At 59.9% G+C, this 15,208-nt stretch overlaps 1 protein-coding gene across 3 annotated transcripts; it reads right to left on the reverse strand.

The window, feature by feature from the left end:
• Positions 1–117: 117 nt before the first annotated feature.
• LOC309798192 (putative palmitoyltransferase ZDHHC11B) lies at positions 118–13,592 on the reverse strand. Of its 3 annotated transcripts, XM_082646469.1 has the most exons (7): positions 11,629–13,248; positions 6,288–6,463; positions 5,818–5,919; positions 4,622–4,746; positions 3,829–3,984; positions 1,491–1,603; positions 118–608 (listed from the first exon to the last, which is right to left on the reverse strand). In XM_082646469.1, exons 1-7 carry the CDS (start codon positions 12,034–12,036, stop codon positions 570–572), a joined length of 1,119 nt encoding a protein of 372 aa, XP_082502595.1. In that variant the 5' UTR covers positions 12,037–13,248; the 3' UTR covers positions 118–569. The 3 variants fall into 3 exon arrangements, with proteins under 3 accessions (XP_082502595.1, XP_082502596.1, XP_082502594.1); XM_082646470.1 differs by lacking the exons at positions 118–608; positions 1,491–1,603 and adding an exon at positions 13,584–13,592 and having other exon boundaries at positions 1,657–3,984; positions 11,629–11,850; XM_082646468.1 differs by lacking the exons at positions 118–608; positions 1,491–1,603 and having other exon boundaries at positions 1,657–3,984; positions 11,629–13,250.
• Between the last annotated feature and the right edge of the window lie 1,616 nt (positions 13,593–15,208).

A 15,208-nucleotide genomic window follows, 5' to 3' on the forward strand; every position in this document is an offset into this window, starting at 1 on the left:
TGAAAAGAGCACAGTGTCCTTAGTAGCCTCAGCAGAGGGACAGACTGGTGTCCAGAAGCAGACAAGCCCAGCGTCTGCGGACGCTCGGGGTATCAGGAAAACGGCCTTTCGATTGGATGAGGAAAAGTGGACCATTTAATTAATGAGGTGGCAACCAACAGTTATGCTGTAATAAAATAACCTCAGTAAATACAAAAATAAATAGAAGATGGTTTAAAAGCCAAATGTAAAGAAAGCAAGTAAAAATTACAAAAATATTAGGAAAGAATATGGAGGATGTTCCTTGGGCTAAGAAAGACTTTTTTTTTTTTTTTTTTTTTTTTTTTTGCAGTACGCAGGCCTCTCCCGTTGCGGAGCACAGGCTCCGGATGCACAGGCTCAGCGGCCATGGCTCATGGGCCCAGCCGCTCCGTGGCATGTGGGATCCCCCCGGACCGGGGCACGAACCCGTGTCCCCTGCATCGGCAGGCGAACTCTCAACCACTGCGCCACCAGGGAAGCCCGTAAGAAAGACTTTTTAAAGCAAGCCAGTTAAGAGGAGAATATAGCTGCTCTAGGCAGATGACGACTTACCCCTGCACAGACGATCTCAGGTCGTTATCCAGCTGCTGTGGGAGATAAAGGAAAGTCATAAAATGAAAGCACGTTGTTGACACTTTCAGTTGATTTGCAGCAGTGGTACCTAAGAGTCCCCTGGGTCCTGGGAAGGGACCTCACGGGAGGGGAGGGGGGCACCCTCTCCCGCACCCTTACACATGTGTGCGCGTTTCCATTTCTCTTTGGCAAGAGACAGGGAGTGGGGTGACTGGGTCACTGAGACGTATATATTTCACTTTTTAAGAAAATGCCGAACCTCCTTGCAAAGTGATGTAGTTCCGCATCCCCACCGCCATCTACAGCCTCACCGACACTCGGGGCTGGTCTCTTTGATTATGGCCACTCTGATGGGCATGTGTGATGTCTCACTGTGGTTTTCATTTGTGTTTCCTTAACGATGAATTATGTTGACCATCTTTTCATGTGCTTATCTGCCACCCATAGATCCCCTTTGGTGCAGTGTGTTCAAATCTTTTGCCCATTTAAAAAGCTGGGTCGATTTTCTTATAATTGAGTTTTGAAATTTCTACACATTTTCTGGGTACAAGTCTATGATCTGCAAATAATCATTTGTGTCTGTGGCTTTTATTTTCATTTTCTTCATGCTGGCCTTTGAAGAGTGGATGTTAATTTTGCTGAGCAGCTGAAGAAATGGGCGGCCTGAACGGAGTCGGCCCTGCTGACTCAACCTTGGGGAGAGTGAGCTCGGAAATGACACAACACACACGTGCACACTACATGCCAAACTCACGCACAGGCACATACAGCCACACACACACACACCAACACAGAAGCGAAGGACTGTGGCTAAGTGGTCCTAGCTGCAAGGTGACCTTGGGTCTTGTCCCGGCCCTGCATGAACCTGGATGGTGAAGCAGAGAGACGTCCAGTACCTGTGACAACTCGTTTCCTTGTGGGGTCACATCTCTCTGCACTGCCGGGGGATTCGAGCTCTGTTCTTCTTCGTCCTGCTTTAGGTAATCATATGTGCTCAGCTTCTTGGCCCCTAGAAAGGAGGACGGAGGCAAGGGGCAGAGTCACCCTCCATGAGCTGCGCAGCGGCCCCGCCCTCTGTGTCCGGGGCAGTGGCGGCTGGTTCCCAGGCCACCCCAAGCCCGGCTGGCCTTGGGCCGCGGCCAGCAGCGGCCCACCAGCCCCGTCCCGGGCAGGGGAGCCATGGCCCTGCGTCCCTCACAGGCCCGTAAAGCCAAGGTGGACGGGGGAGTGCTGAGCCCAGCTCCGTGTTAATCAAGGTGAGATACCAGCTCCCACACGTGGCGGAAGGACCCCAGGTTGTTAGCAGAAACTCTCAAACACGTTTGCCAGTAGAAAAGCACTACTAACGAAAGCATGCTCTGTGCCCGTTTCACTCGTGTGCCTTCGCGGAGGGGCCAACCTTTCCGTGGAAACTAACAAACGTGAGAGCAGAGGGTTGACCATCATTTCTGAAAAGCGAAAAGGGCCACCCACAGAAGCCTATTTGCCGCTTGAGGAGCAGACGGAGGGCCGCCTGCCCTCACAAGTCCTCACAAGGCCTCACAAGACCCGCTCGGCTGCTACCCCGCGGGGGCCCGAGGCTCAGAACCCCTTCCCCGTCCGCTTCCCTGAGGGTTCCTCCAAGGGCTTTTGCTTCGTTTGCCTTATCTTTCTTGATTAACTGCACACATTCCCTCAGAACCTGTGTCACACTTTGAGGATGTAAACTTGACCCTGTTTGTATTCTCGTGAAAATATTCATTCTTCCGTGTGGGTTTGCACAAACACCACCAAATCCAGACTGAGACACCCCTGCGTGCCTCCGGAGCTCACCCTCTTCTGAGCGCACTTCGCGTGAGGTGTGGCGATCGGACTGCAGTGATCAAGCAGAGGAGGGGACACGGACGCAGAGCCTCACACACCGCGTGGCCTGGGAGCTGTGGCCGGAGCCCGGCCTCACTGAGGAAGGGCCACCTGTGTCCACTCGCCTTGCAGGGCCCACCCGCCAGCTCGGGCCGCTGGAGGACCCTCTTCTTCCTCAGCATCTTCCATGGCGCTTTCTCTCCCACTTGCGGTGCCCGGCTCTCCCTTGGGCCTCCGGCCCGAGGGTTTCACTCCGATTGCACGCTGAGCACTCGCCACTGCGCTGAGCCTGGACTGAATTCCGACTCGCCACTGCGCTGAGTCTGACCCCGCAGAGACTGAGGGGTCGCGAGGATGTTAAGTAGATACGTTCCAGGGTACTCTTACTGTAACTACCAATAGCTAAATCCCAACGTTTTCCTGGAAATCCATTCTTGGAGGTTCAAAGACCCTAAAATAAACCCACTCGGTCCTGAGCCCCGCACGTCTCCCCCTGTACAGGCCTCCTGTGTGTCCTCATGCTCGGTGACGGTGGCACCACTAGCCCCTGGACACTCCTGTCCTTACATGTCCAGCCGGCCACCGAGTCCTGTGCGCTTGACTTCTCCAGGCCCCTCCTCACTCCTGCGGACTCACCGCGTCCCATCAGCTGCAGAAGTGCAGAGAGCAGCGCTTGGGCATGCTCCGCCTGGACAGACGCAGCGGCCCCCGACACGCACCCCGGCCCCGAGCCCAGGGCCCTGCTGGCCCCGCCGTGCACGCAGGAGCTGGGGGAGCCGTCCGGGGCTTCCAGGGCGGGTTCTGCCCTCGTCTCTGGCTCAGCAGGGCATGGCGGGCGCCGGAGCACCCGGCACGGCCACCACAGGCGCCTTGCCTTCCCTTTGGGGCCGCAGAGGTTGGTGACGGTTGTGACTTCCAAACAAAGGCTTCACAGGGTGCGGGACAGGCCTCCTCCCCTCATTTTAAAGGCAGATGGAGCCTGCCCCGGGCAGCTGCCGTGCGGACACGAGAAAACCACCGGTTCTCCGTCAAGCGAGTTTGGTTAGTGGAGACGCCATCGCTGAGTTCAGTGCTCTTCGTTGTTAGGGTTTCTGGTTGTTGCTCTTCTAAACCTCCCTGCTCTTTTCCACAGTGTCCTGTTCCTGCCTCATGGATTCTGTTCCTTTTTCCGTCTCTGAACACCGTCCTGACCACTTCCTGAACCTCCTTTATGTTTCCCGCAGGACTTGGAACAGAACTCAGCCCTCCTGCCCCTCGCGGGGTGTTTCTTCTCTTCCTGTGACTTGTCCTTTGTGCTCTGAGCTTGTTTCTGGCGGAGGCTGCCTGCCCGGGGACCCATGTGAACACAGGGGCGAAGGCTGGCCAACACGGGGCAGCCCAGGGGGCACGTACTCAAGTAGAGGTGGAACACGAGCAGCTGACCGACCAGCAGGAGGCTGGCGAGCTCAAGCAGCAGCATCAGCACCACGATGCCCAGGAAGACCGGGGCGCCCGTCCTCACAGGGAAAAGCGGAAGGAGCAGTAGCCACGTGTTCTGGTCGGAGACACCTGTGCCGGGGGGAGAGAGACGCGCATCCAGCTCCTGCTGACAAGGTCGCACCTCTCGTCAGGTGAGTACCTGGAGGCAGAGCTTGGCAGTGGGGGAGGGAACACCAGCCCGAGGGAGTGACTCCCTGCCCAGGTGAGCCCCTCCCTGCCCAGGTGAGCCCTTCCTCCTCGCCCAGGTGTGCTCTGCCTGGCCTAAGTACCCTTGCAGCCCCTCCTGACTGCGGTGGGTATATCACGATCCACTTTCTGGATCTGGAAGGTAAGGCTGGGAGAGGGTAACTAGGTGCCCAGGTCACAGAGCCTGACCCCGGCGTCCACTGCGCTGCCCCGCTGGGCCCTCCCCACTCTAACTAGAGCTGGAAGGTCAGAGCCCCCACCTGGGGCATTTCCAGGATACAGTCCTCTGTGACCCAAGGGGACCTGACACCACAGCCATGCGGCTTCCAACAATTAAGTGAAGAAAAACAGAGAAGGGTCATGTGCTGGCCAGTGAAGACCGAATTCCAGCTCAAGCGTCTTCACCCCACAACTCAGCCTGGACAGGTGCTCGACCCCGGGCTGCCCTACGTGGCCCCCCAGAAGGAAGGTGGCGGGAGGGGAGGCCCGGGCCCGGGCCCGGGCCCGGGGCAGTGCATACTCCCGTAGTGTGGGTCGGTGCGCAGCCTGGCGGGGTTGATGAAGTACTGGGTGAAGATGTACAGCAGCATGGCGACCACACACAGCAGTCCGGCCGACGCTGAGGCCACTGAGGCGAAGAAGTACCTGTGGGACGAGAGCCTGCTCGGGCGGCTGCACAGCCCGGGCCCTGGGAGCCAGCGGCACGCGCGCCGGGGCCCAGGGCAGTGTGCGCGACCCGGGGTCACCCCTGCTGAGGGTGTGCCCCGGCCGCCGTCCCGCAGCCCGTCCCCCTCTGGCTCCCGACCTTTGGGCTTCTCTCTCCTGCTCTCGGGGTGACCGCACAGACCCACGGCCCCGGGGCCTCCCCTGCGGTTTCTGTTGCTCCACAACACGCACCTGAGATCTCACTCGGTCCTACAGGAGGGCCCTAACCCTAACACTAAGCACCCCAGCTCACAAGAGGGAGACGGAGGCTCAGACACGGGGCACGACTGGTCCAAGCCGGCCCCTCCCGGGTCCCCTTCTCCTGCTGGTTCAGACCCGGCTCCCTCCCAGCCACCACCAAGGGCACGGCCGGCCGGGGTGCTGATGCCAGCGCCAAGGAGCGGGGCCACACTGCCTTCGAAAAGCACACCCGTCAGGGCTGCGTGCTTCGGTTTTAGACCCAAATCACTGCTGCACTCTGCGCACAAAAGACCCCGAGAATGGTCTCCCCGTCCGAACAAATAAACCCTGGGTGGCAATTCCTGGAATACGGTTCCACTAAAACGCCTTCCTTTAGTCTTTCTGCTGTAATACCTTTAACATTTTCAGTGTTAAACAGTGTCTGTGGTTCACCTGAAGTCGCCGTGAGGTCCTGCCCTGAGGTCCTCCCCCAATGCCCCAGATAACCCCGCACAGGCCAACCCTGTTGCGTGCCAGGCCCCCCCACCCCGCCGTCCTGCCGACCCTGCCCAGTGGACATGGGGAGGCGCCCGCCAGGAGAGCCCTCTCAGCCAGCTCTGTGCTTGGAGCCGCCGTCGGGACCTCCTGGCCCCCTCGGTGCTCTTCACGGCAGGGCCACACCCCTCACCCGTCCCCACGGCAGGTGGACCTTGAGGTGCTCGGCCAGTTAGGAGGCCCCTTAAGGAGGCTCGTCCCGGAGGAGGGGGAGCAAGCCGCGTGAGGGGTGAGTGCCACCCCAGGCCCCACGTCCCAGGCGGGGAGACCCCTCACCAGTAATTCCTGCTCCCCACGCAGTTGTTAAGCCATTTGCAGTGATGGTCGAAGCCTGAGACACACTTGTTGCAGGTGATACAATGTTTGGACTTCACATTCCTGGAAGGAAGGTCGGGAGGGGCCGCCCGTCAGAGCCCCTGTCTGCCTGCAGGGCCAACCTCACGCTGGGCGCCGTCACAAGGTACCAGGGCCTGAGGCCCGGAGGCTGAGTCAGATCCCTCCCGGCCCCTACTGACACCCTTGGGGCCCTGAGCAGCCCCGGGCTGGGATCCGGTCGGCGGCAGAGGCTTGTGTGAGACCCAAGGCCACAGCGCTCCTGCCCCGGCCTGGCGGGGGGCTGTGTGTCGGGGCCCCTGCTTCTCTGCAAAAGGGGCGGCGCCCGTCGGCTGCTGGGGACCAGGTGCTCCCGAGCCCAGCCCACCCCCGCGGGACGGCGCGGGGGTCCCCTCGCACGGCTGGGTACTCACACAGTGACCCTGCACAGGTGACAGTACTGCCTCTCGATGACATGTGCGTGTTTGGACCGGTCGAAGGTCGGCACAGACCGTGAGTAGTTCTTGAGGCGGACACTGGCTTCGGCCGGGTCGATGGAAACCACCACCAGGTGGGCCAAGATGTAGAAGAGCCAAATCCCGCCGGTCACCTGGGGGTTGTCAAGGACAGCTCGGCCTGGGCGGCACGCGCGAGGGGCCCACTCCGGGTGGCCGGGTGGCCAGGCCCCAGGCAGCCACGGGAGCCTGTGCCTGGCCGGGAATGGGAGCGGCCCCTCTGGCTCCTGTGCGCCCAGCAGAACCCGCCCGAGTCCTTTGCCCCTGAGGGACAGAGCAGGGCCCGCCGGAGGCCGTGGCCCTGCGACCCAAGCGGAGCTTCGCTGGGACAGCGGGAGAGGCCCGTGTGTGTCCGCGGGCACCGAGCCTGGCGCCGAAGCCAGGCTGTGGAGGTCCTTGGGGCAGGGAGGCCACACTGAGCGCACATGCCATCAGGAGAAGGAGGGAGGGAGGGAGGGAGGGTTCCAGTACCCCCAGTGAGCCTCTGTGGTGAGTGGGCCGGGGCTGTCTGTCTGTCTGTCTCTGTCTCTCGCTGTCTCCCCCAAGCCCAGGACCCCCCAGGCCCACTCCAGCTCCCACGCCCTCCAGGGCTCCCAGGGTAAAATCAATTCCTCAGATCCCACCCTCTCCACCTCCTCTTCAGGAACTGACACACGGTCCCCATGGAAACCAAACAGAAGGGGAGGAAGTGTCGGCCTGGCCTCCCCATCAGCCCTGCCCTGCTTCCCAGGATGGGTCTGAGCTGGGAGGGTTCGGGTTCACAGGTCCAGCTCCTGCGAGGGCGGCCTGGGCGTGGTGCGGAGACGCCTCTCTCCGCCCGCCCACAGGGTCTCGTGGCAAAGCCGCATGTGCACAGGGTCTACGGTGCCTGTACAGAGGCCCACCGGCAGTGCAGACTCTGAGCAAAGAGGCCCCTCTTCTGGGGTCCTTCTCAGGCTGCACCGCGTTGGGGGTCCAGGGCCTGCTGGCCCCGCCTGTAATGCTCAGCCGCAGTGGAGCCGCCCTGGGGCTCTGGGGCTTGTGCTCACAGGCGCGGTCCTGCCTGGACCAAGCATCCCTGCTGCACGGTGAGCCTCAGTGGGGAGCTGGTCTGGCCAAAGCTGCTTGGCCTCCCTTGTCCTCCAGCCTCCAGTGCAGACCCAGGGCCCTGGGTGCCAGGCGTGGGGCACCAGAGGCCCGGCCCAGCCAGGGGGCACAGAGACCACGGTGAGGGCGAGAGAGCCGAGGACCAGCCAGGCCAGGGGACCGACACAGGGAACGGGACTGACCAGATCCCGCAGTGACACCCTTCCTGTGGCCTGGACCTCCCTGCCCCTGCTGTCCAGCAGACGGAGCCACGCTCCTGGGCAGGGTGTGGGGCAGTGGGCAGGTGGTCAGCGGCCAGCCTGCACTGTCCCATCTGGAGATGCCAGCAAGGTCCGGGCACGCTGGTGCCCCTACGCCCGCGTCCCGAGGCCTGAGGCACAGCTGACACAGCACTGTTTGTGTGGTTGCTGTGGCAACGGGAGCGTGTCCTGAGCGCAGGACACAGGCGGGGGCACAGCCCGGGACAGGAGATGTGGCAGGAAGTCGCACTGCGGCCCAGGTGCGGCCCTGCTCTGCGGAGCTAGAGTAGGCCGGTCCCCATCAGACGGCGGGGGGCGGGGCCGGGAGGGTGGACAGGAGGGCAGCTGGGAGGCTGGAGCCCAGTGTGGCCCAAGGGCTCTGTCCACACGTCCACACTCGGCTCCACACGAGACCGCCGCCAGGGAGGGCGGGGGGACAGCAGCCCACGCTCAGACCCTCAGCCTCACGGGGGAGGTGCCCGGGGGCCCAACCCAAGCCTGACAGGCAGCCCTGCAGAGCCCCTAAACCTGCAGGTGCCCGGGGGTTCCCGAGACCCCGATGCGGTGGGCCAAGCTGCCACGGCCCCTCAGACGTCACACGTCTGCCACAGGTACGCGCGTGGGCCCACCTGCCTGCCCGCGTCTGCGTTTGCCAGAGACGACCCGGCCACTCCCGCTGTCGGTCACACACTCAGTGGCCGTCACCGAGCCCCCAGAATAGAAGGTGCCACAGGCGGGGTGTCGCGCCCTCAAGCTGCCAGCTTTCACTTTCGATGTAATTTTATCTCAGGAGCGTCTTAGGTTCAAGTAAATAATAAAAAGAACCCGGTCTGCCTTCTCACTTCCCCTGCAAAGCAGGGCCCCGAGCTGTTCTGAGGACGCGGCGGTCCCCTAGCAACTATCTTTGTTCAGTAAACAAACAGCACCGGGCGCCAGCCCAGGATGCCCGCCCTGTCACACGGCTGCCTCGCCGGTCCTGCAGCGGGAGGGCGCGGCCCCCGCGGAGCTGCCCTACCGCTGCCTGGGTCCCAGAGGAGCCCCACCCCGCCCAGTGCTTTCCGCAGGCCAAGGGCGGCCAGGCTTCCGCACGGTGACCCCCACGCTGCACGTGCAGCCTTGCTGACGCTTCCCTGTCTCCACCGGGCCCACGGAATGCCACCCGGCTTCCTGAAATCCCGCGGCCCTGACCCGGGACACTGCTCTCCCTGCTCCTGGGTCGCTGCAGGCGCCGAGTGACGCTGGCGCGCCCTAGTGGCCAGAGCATGGCGCCCAAGTGCAGCTGCCTGGGCCTGAGGAACATCGCTGGGGCAGTGGCGGGTCTGGGGGGCAGGAAACTGGACCAGAAAACATGTCCTGAAGGCCGTCTGAGCTCTGAACAGCCAGGGACGCCATCCTGCATCCACCGCTTGGGACAGGCAGGAGGGGGCCACACAGACTGGGTGCTGAGCCACCCAGAGGCAAGAGGCCCACCAGGGGGCCAGGACTCTGGGAAGAAATGGCCGTCCACGTGGGACGGGGTGCACTTGACCCCGGGGCTCCTTGCTGTGCACAAAGCAGGTAAGCACTCACAGTGGCTACTGGACAAAGCACACAGGACACTCAAAAAGGCTCCAAGGGCCAAAACTCAGCTAAGTTTTGGGCCGAAAGAGAATGAAGATACAGCATCATAGCCAGCACATAAGCAAAGACCCACAGGTGAGGCTGAACTGTGTCCCCAAAAGATGTTGAAGTCCTAACCCCAGGAACTGTGAATGATTTTACTTGAAAATGGGGTCTTTGCAGATGATCAAGTTGAGATGAGGTCCTCATGGTGGGTCCTGATCTCATAGGACTGGGGTCCTTATAAGAGGAGAAGATCAGGACTCAGACACGCACAGCGGGACAACCCTGTGAGGACGCAGAGGTGGTGGCATCTAAAGCCAAGGGATGCCTGAGGCCACCGGAGCTGGGACAGGTCCTGGGAACTTCAGAGGGAGCACGGCCCTGCCAAACCAGTTGGACCTCTGGCCTCCATCTTTGTGCCTCCGTGCCTCTGTGCGTGTGGCAGAGTGGGTGCCCATATGTGTGGCTGGTTTGTGACTTGTGCATTGTATGTATATTTGTGTGTTTGTAGGTCTGTGTGTGCTTGCACCTAGGGGGGAAATTATAGCTTCAGATACGACAAAAAGAAAAAAGGTCTAAAATCAATGGCCTAAGTTTCCACCTTAAGAAGGTAGAAAAAACAGAACTTCCCTGGTGGTCCAGTGGGTAAGACTCTGCGTTTGATCCCTGGTCGGAGAGCTAGATCCCGCATGCCGCAACTAAGAGTTCACTTGTTGCAACTAAAAGCTCCCACGTGCCACAGTGAAGATCCCACGTGCCACAGCAAAGACCTGGCACAGCCAAAATAAATAAATAAATGGATAAAGATAAATCTTAAAAGAAAAAAAGAAGGTAGAAAAAGAGGAAATTAAAGCCACAATACACTGAAAATAAATAGTAAAAATAAAAGCAGAAATTCAAAAAAATAAAACAGGGAAAATCAGTAAGTCCAAAAGCTGACTCTCTGAATAATTGATAAAAGCAATAAACCCTAGGAAGACTGATCAGCAGTGGCATCACGGCAGATCTTACAGATAACAGGAAATAGTGCAAATAATTTTATTCCAAGAAATTTGACAATTTAGACAAAATACTAAAATGTCTTGAAAAACATGACTTGCCAAAACAGACAGAAGATGAAACAGAAAAGCTGAAGAGCTCTTTTCCTATTCAGGAAACTGATCACTGCAAACCTTACCACAAAGAAATCTATCTCTATGACCTCGAGGGGAAAAAATGGGCCTCATCTGAGTGAGAGGCACTCCAGGCAGATGCCCTGCTTTTTCTGACTGATTGGGGCTCAGGGGGCCCCACATCTGCAAAACAACAAGTGTCAATCTTGGTAACGTCCCATGGGATTTTTTAGATGAGATAAGAAGAATGGTGGTGTGGAGACAAAAGTCTCTGTCAGATGCAAACTGGGGCATTCCAGTGAAATTTCATGATGTCTGGGGTTTTTAAAGATACTCAGTGTATGTGTGTGAGATATGAAACAACACTGGCAAAGTCTTAACTGGTGAAGCTGAGTACCTGGTAGCTGGGGTCCATCACACTGCTCTCTCCACTTCTTCAAAGCTGAAAGGCGCCACGATAAGGGGCTGGGAGGCCCCGGGAGACAGAGGGCCCTTCTTGGTCCTGACACCTCCCTCGCGCCCGATCCCCACCACTGACACACACCTGGCCAGGGGCACGGGGCAGCCTAGGAGACGAGGCAGGCAGTGTAGCCACAGGCGCAAACACCCCACTCTTAGAAGCTGGTTCCAATGCCCACATCGCAGCAGCCCAGCCTGTCCACTGGCTGTAACGTGTGGCGACCCTCAGTGTGAGGGCCGGGGTTCCTGGTGGAGTCCCGCGCCACCCCGACGCCCACCCCAGCATTCAGAGCAGACGTCTCTCGCCCAGAACACAGCCACCACACATTATCACAGACGTCAGCGCCTCGGCTCCACATAGGTGACCCTCGCGGGGGCACGCGAGCTCTTCAAGTCCTTATTAAAACCCACCAATCCTCTTGGACAGCACAGAGCAACCGCTCAGCCATGGTTGGGAAAGTGCGTGGCCCGTCTGCGGCTCCCCCGCTCCTGGGGTCTCTGTCCACCCGGGACCCTCCCACCCCTGCTGCCAGCTGGGCACCCTCTCCCGGCCCCAGCGCTGGTGGGCACTTGTAGCCCAGACCCTGAGGCGGCGGCGGCCTGGAGGACAGCTGTGGGGTTTCCAGCACTGTGACAGTGGGAGCCGGGGCGGAGGGCAGGTCTGACCACCTCTGCGGGTGGCCTGGAGCCAGGCCTACTGGAGGCCCCTCCGGGACCCCCTCGCCCCCTTAGATGACAGCAATGCCCCCAGTAAAAGGATACACTGTAGGCAATGTATCTCCACTCGGGTGGCAGGAAGGGAATGAAGATGCCAAAGGTGGTGAAGGTCAGGATCAGGAACACGATCCAGATCACGACCTGAAAGCAGTGGATGGGCTGCGACCAGCCATTCACCCTGGACCGCCTGGGTGGCACAGTCTCCGTGCTCTTCCTGGACATGGTTCCTCGGAGGGTGAGCCTCGAGATCCTGGCACAGAACGCCATCTGCAAGGCAGGACGGGGCATGGCAGGCCATGTTCTCCTGCCCTCGTGGCCCGGGGACTCGGGGTGGGACCCACGGCCCAGCATTGCCCGGGGCCCCGGTGACATCACAGCTGCGGAAAACAGCTCTTGGGGGGGGGGTGTGGCCCCCTGGATGAGGAACAAAGGGCACCCCCTGCCCCCCACCATGACCGCAGGGCGGGCAGCTCCCAGCCCCTCATGGCCTGGGGGCCACTTGCAGCAATGAGTCTGGGGGCTGGTTTATAGATGCACACGCCTCATCAGAAGACTCATGGGATATGGTGGACCCAGTGAGGAAAAGGTCCTCATCCCCGGGGAAACCGAGGGCGGGGCAGGAAAAGCCAACTTTAGCTGGTGTGATCATGTGACACTTTCATCCACCAGAAAACCTACAAGTTTCCCCTGTGGCAGGAGAGGCCACATTTCCAGAGTCCTGTGTTTTTCCTTCCACAGGAACAGGCCCTCCAGGGGTGGGAGGGAACCAGCCAGTCAGGTGGGCAGGGCCACTGGGAAAGGGAGGGACATGGCCAGGGAGGCTGTCGGGTGTTTGGGGGTGCTGGAGGGGGCAAGGATGTTAACGGCTGTTACAGGTGGAATGTTGAGGTTAGAAGGCCCCGTGCACGGCCTTCATTGTCTCTTCAGGAAGAAATGCACAGAAAATACAGCTGATATTAATGTGTTACTCTGGGAAGAGACAGAAATGTTGAAAAATATTCTAAGACTCTTTTTTTCTGTGAGCTGTGACTTCCCCTTGGGGATTGTCCTAAGAGCAGGTTTCAGCTGCTGGCCACAGCTTTTGGTCATCTGCTCTGGCCCTCTGGATGTGACGCCATGTGGACATCGGGACACAGCAGCCCTGAGTTTGCGTGGGTTTCATGAGCATCTAATAGCACATCTGTACAACACAACCAAGGCACCAGGGGTTCAGAACCCAGAAAGGCAGGCTTGGTATTGAAACATGATTCCCAGATGAAAGCATTCAGATGGAAGGGCCAACTAACAGAAAAGATGTTGCCAAAAATCAAACTCCAGTCACGTGCAAGGTCACATCAAGGGATTACTGCAGATCTTGAAACAGAGACGTGTGGAAGGGATAATTGTGAGAGCAAATTTAAGTGACACAGACACAATGTGTGTCTGTCAGGGTTTCCAGAAGAGGAAAAGGAAGAGGGCGTGAGAGAAACAAGAGAAGTGAAGCAATGTCCGCACTGCAAGGAGATTGAAGACTAAATTATCCTCCAAGAACCAGACAGTGGAAAGAAGACATCTACGGTGGTGAAAATGCGAGCTTCCAGGACACAGAGTCCTACAGGTGTCCCGGAAGAAGGAACAATGACATCACCTATGACATGATGTAACTGGCATTTATCAAGTTCAAGTGCTGAGTCTTCTGTCCTGAGATGGACCAGCCAGCCTGTCACTGAAGGTGAGATAGAGCAAGCCCCCAGGAGGCTTGGAGACTCAAGCGCACCCACTCACCTTTTCCCAGAAGTCTTCTGAAAAGATTTACTCCATCAGACCTGAGAGTCACCCTGACACCCCGGGCACTTCAAGTTCAGAATGCAGGGCCGAGCGGGTGGGTCTTCAGTGAAAGCCGGAGCCCACGGCGCTGGCCGTGCGGACACCCGCCAGCCCGTCAGCAGGCCCGCCATGTGGTGGCGCGAGGTGGCGCCCGGGCCCCCCCGACCCTGACCCAGGGCCCCCTGCACACACACCTGGCAACCGTGGCCTAAGTCCTTCCTCTCCAGGACCTGCGCTGGGACGTCGGGATCAGCTGGGTTGTTCCGACCAAGAGGACCTGGGGGAGGAGAGAGCTGATGGGGTGGAGGGGCCGCGGCCCACGCTCGTCCCGCGTCTCTCCTCGTGAGCCGCGCCCTGCGGCCTGAGCCCCGCCTCCCCGCGCGGCCGAGGGGACACGCGGGGTGACGAGGGCCACGCAGGGCTGCGAGCGCGCGTCATCCGTGGGACGTTCACGCGGGGCCGGGCCCTCTGCCCCGAGACGGGACTGTCCCCACCTTCTTGTCAGGCTCCACCTCCCACTGCAGCCTTGGCTTGTCCTGCCAGCTCCTCTGCGTTCAGCCCTCTGCCAGGAGCCTGGTCCCCCGTCGCCACGGCCACCGGAACCCTGCCGGTCGCTAGGCGACAGGCTCTCCTGCCCCAACCGTCCTGAGACACAGCTCCACACTGCTGCTGCACGCGGACACACAGCACACGCCACACACGCAGGCACGCACACACACCACACACACACACACACACACCACACACACACATACACCACACACATACACACACACAAAACACACAATCCGCACATGCCACAGACACATGCCACACACGTCGCCACAAATACACACACCACACACACACACACAATCACACACGCCACACAGACACACAGCACATAGCACACACCACTCGCCACAGCTGCACACACTCTCAGGTTTCTGGGCTCATTTCTCACTGCTCAGTGTTTTCCAGGCTATTTCCTGGGCCGGGGCCCTGGGGCCATCTTGTGCCCCTGCCCACCCTGGGAACAGCCGCCTTCTCCCTCCGTGCCCTGTCCTGGTGCCACCTCCTCTGGGACATCCTGATTTCACTATAGGGCAGACCGCTGGCGTCGGGCTCAGGAGATTAGCCGTTTGGGGCATGATGGTGCCTGGGTCCACTTTTTGCCCCATTTTGGTTCCTGCATCTTGTTTTCCAGCCTCCCTGGGGCTCCAGAGTCTGTGTTTGGTGCTGGGATGACCCGTAAGGTCATCGTCACCTCCAGGCCCCCGACACGACCATGGCCAAGATTCACAGGCCGTGGTCGCCATGGAAGCAGGGGGGGTCCCAGATCTCCTAACCTGTCCGCAGTGCGGACAGAGCCCCTCCCCAACCCCGTCCCCCATCTGTTCCCACCCCATCCACACTGCCCCCACCCCATCCCCATCCCGTCCCCGTCCTCCCCGGAACAGGGCAACGGGATGGCTGCACGCTGCGTCCTGAGCCAACCGTGACCTCTGTGAGCACGTTTCCTGACCGTCCCCCAGCACAGATCCTGGCAGCTTCTGGACCCGTGTCTCGCCCGCGTCCCACGTGGTCCTGGATTCCCTGCAGACGGAGGGGCGAAGCACCCACGTTCCCCGCAGCCAGACGCGCAGCCAGAACACACTCTCCTCACTCCTCTCCCGATTCCCAGGTGCTGGATGAGCGGGAATGCAAGGTGCCTCTCGCTCAGCGCAAGCCCACGTGAGGGGAGCCGGGTCTCGTGGCAACACCCAAGGCGCGACACAAGGCCGGGGCCCCGCCGCCGGGACTCATCACCAGATCTAGGGGAGGGGCAGGCGGCACAGGG

This window comes from Mesoplodon mirus (genome assembly GCF_964341445.2).
Source record: "Mesoplodon mirus genome assembly, contig: HAP1_SCAFFOLD_2069, whole genome shotgun sequence".
NCBI classification, from domain to species: Eukaryota; Metazoa; Chordata; class Mammalia; order Artiodactyla; family Ziphiidae; genus Mesoplodon; species Mesoplodon mirus.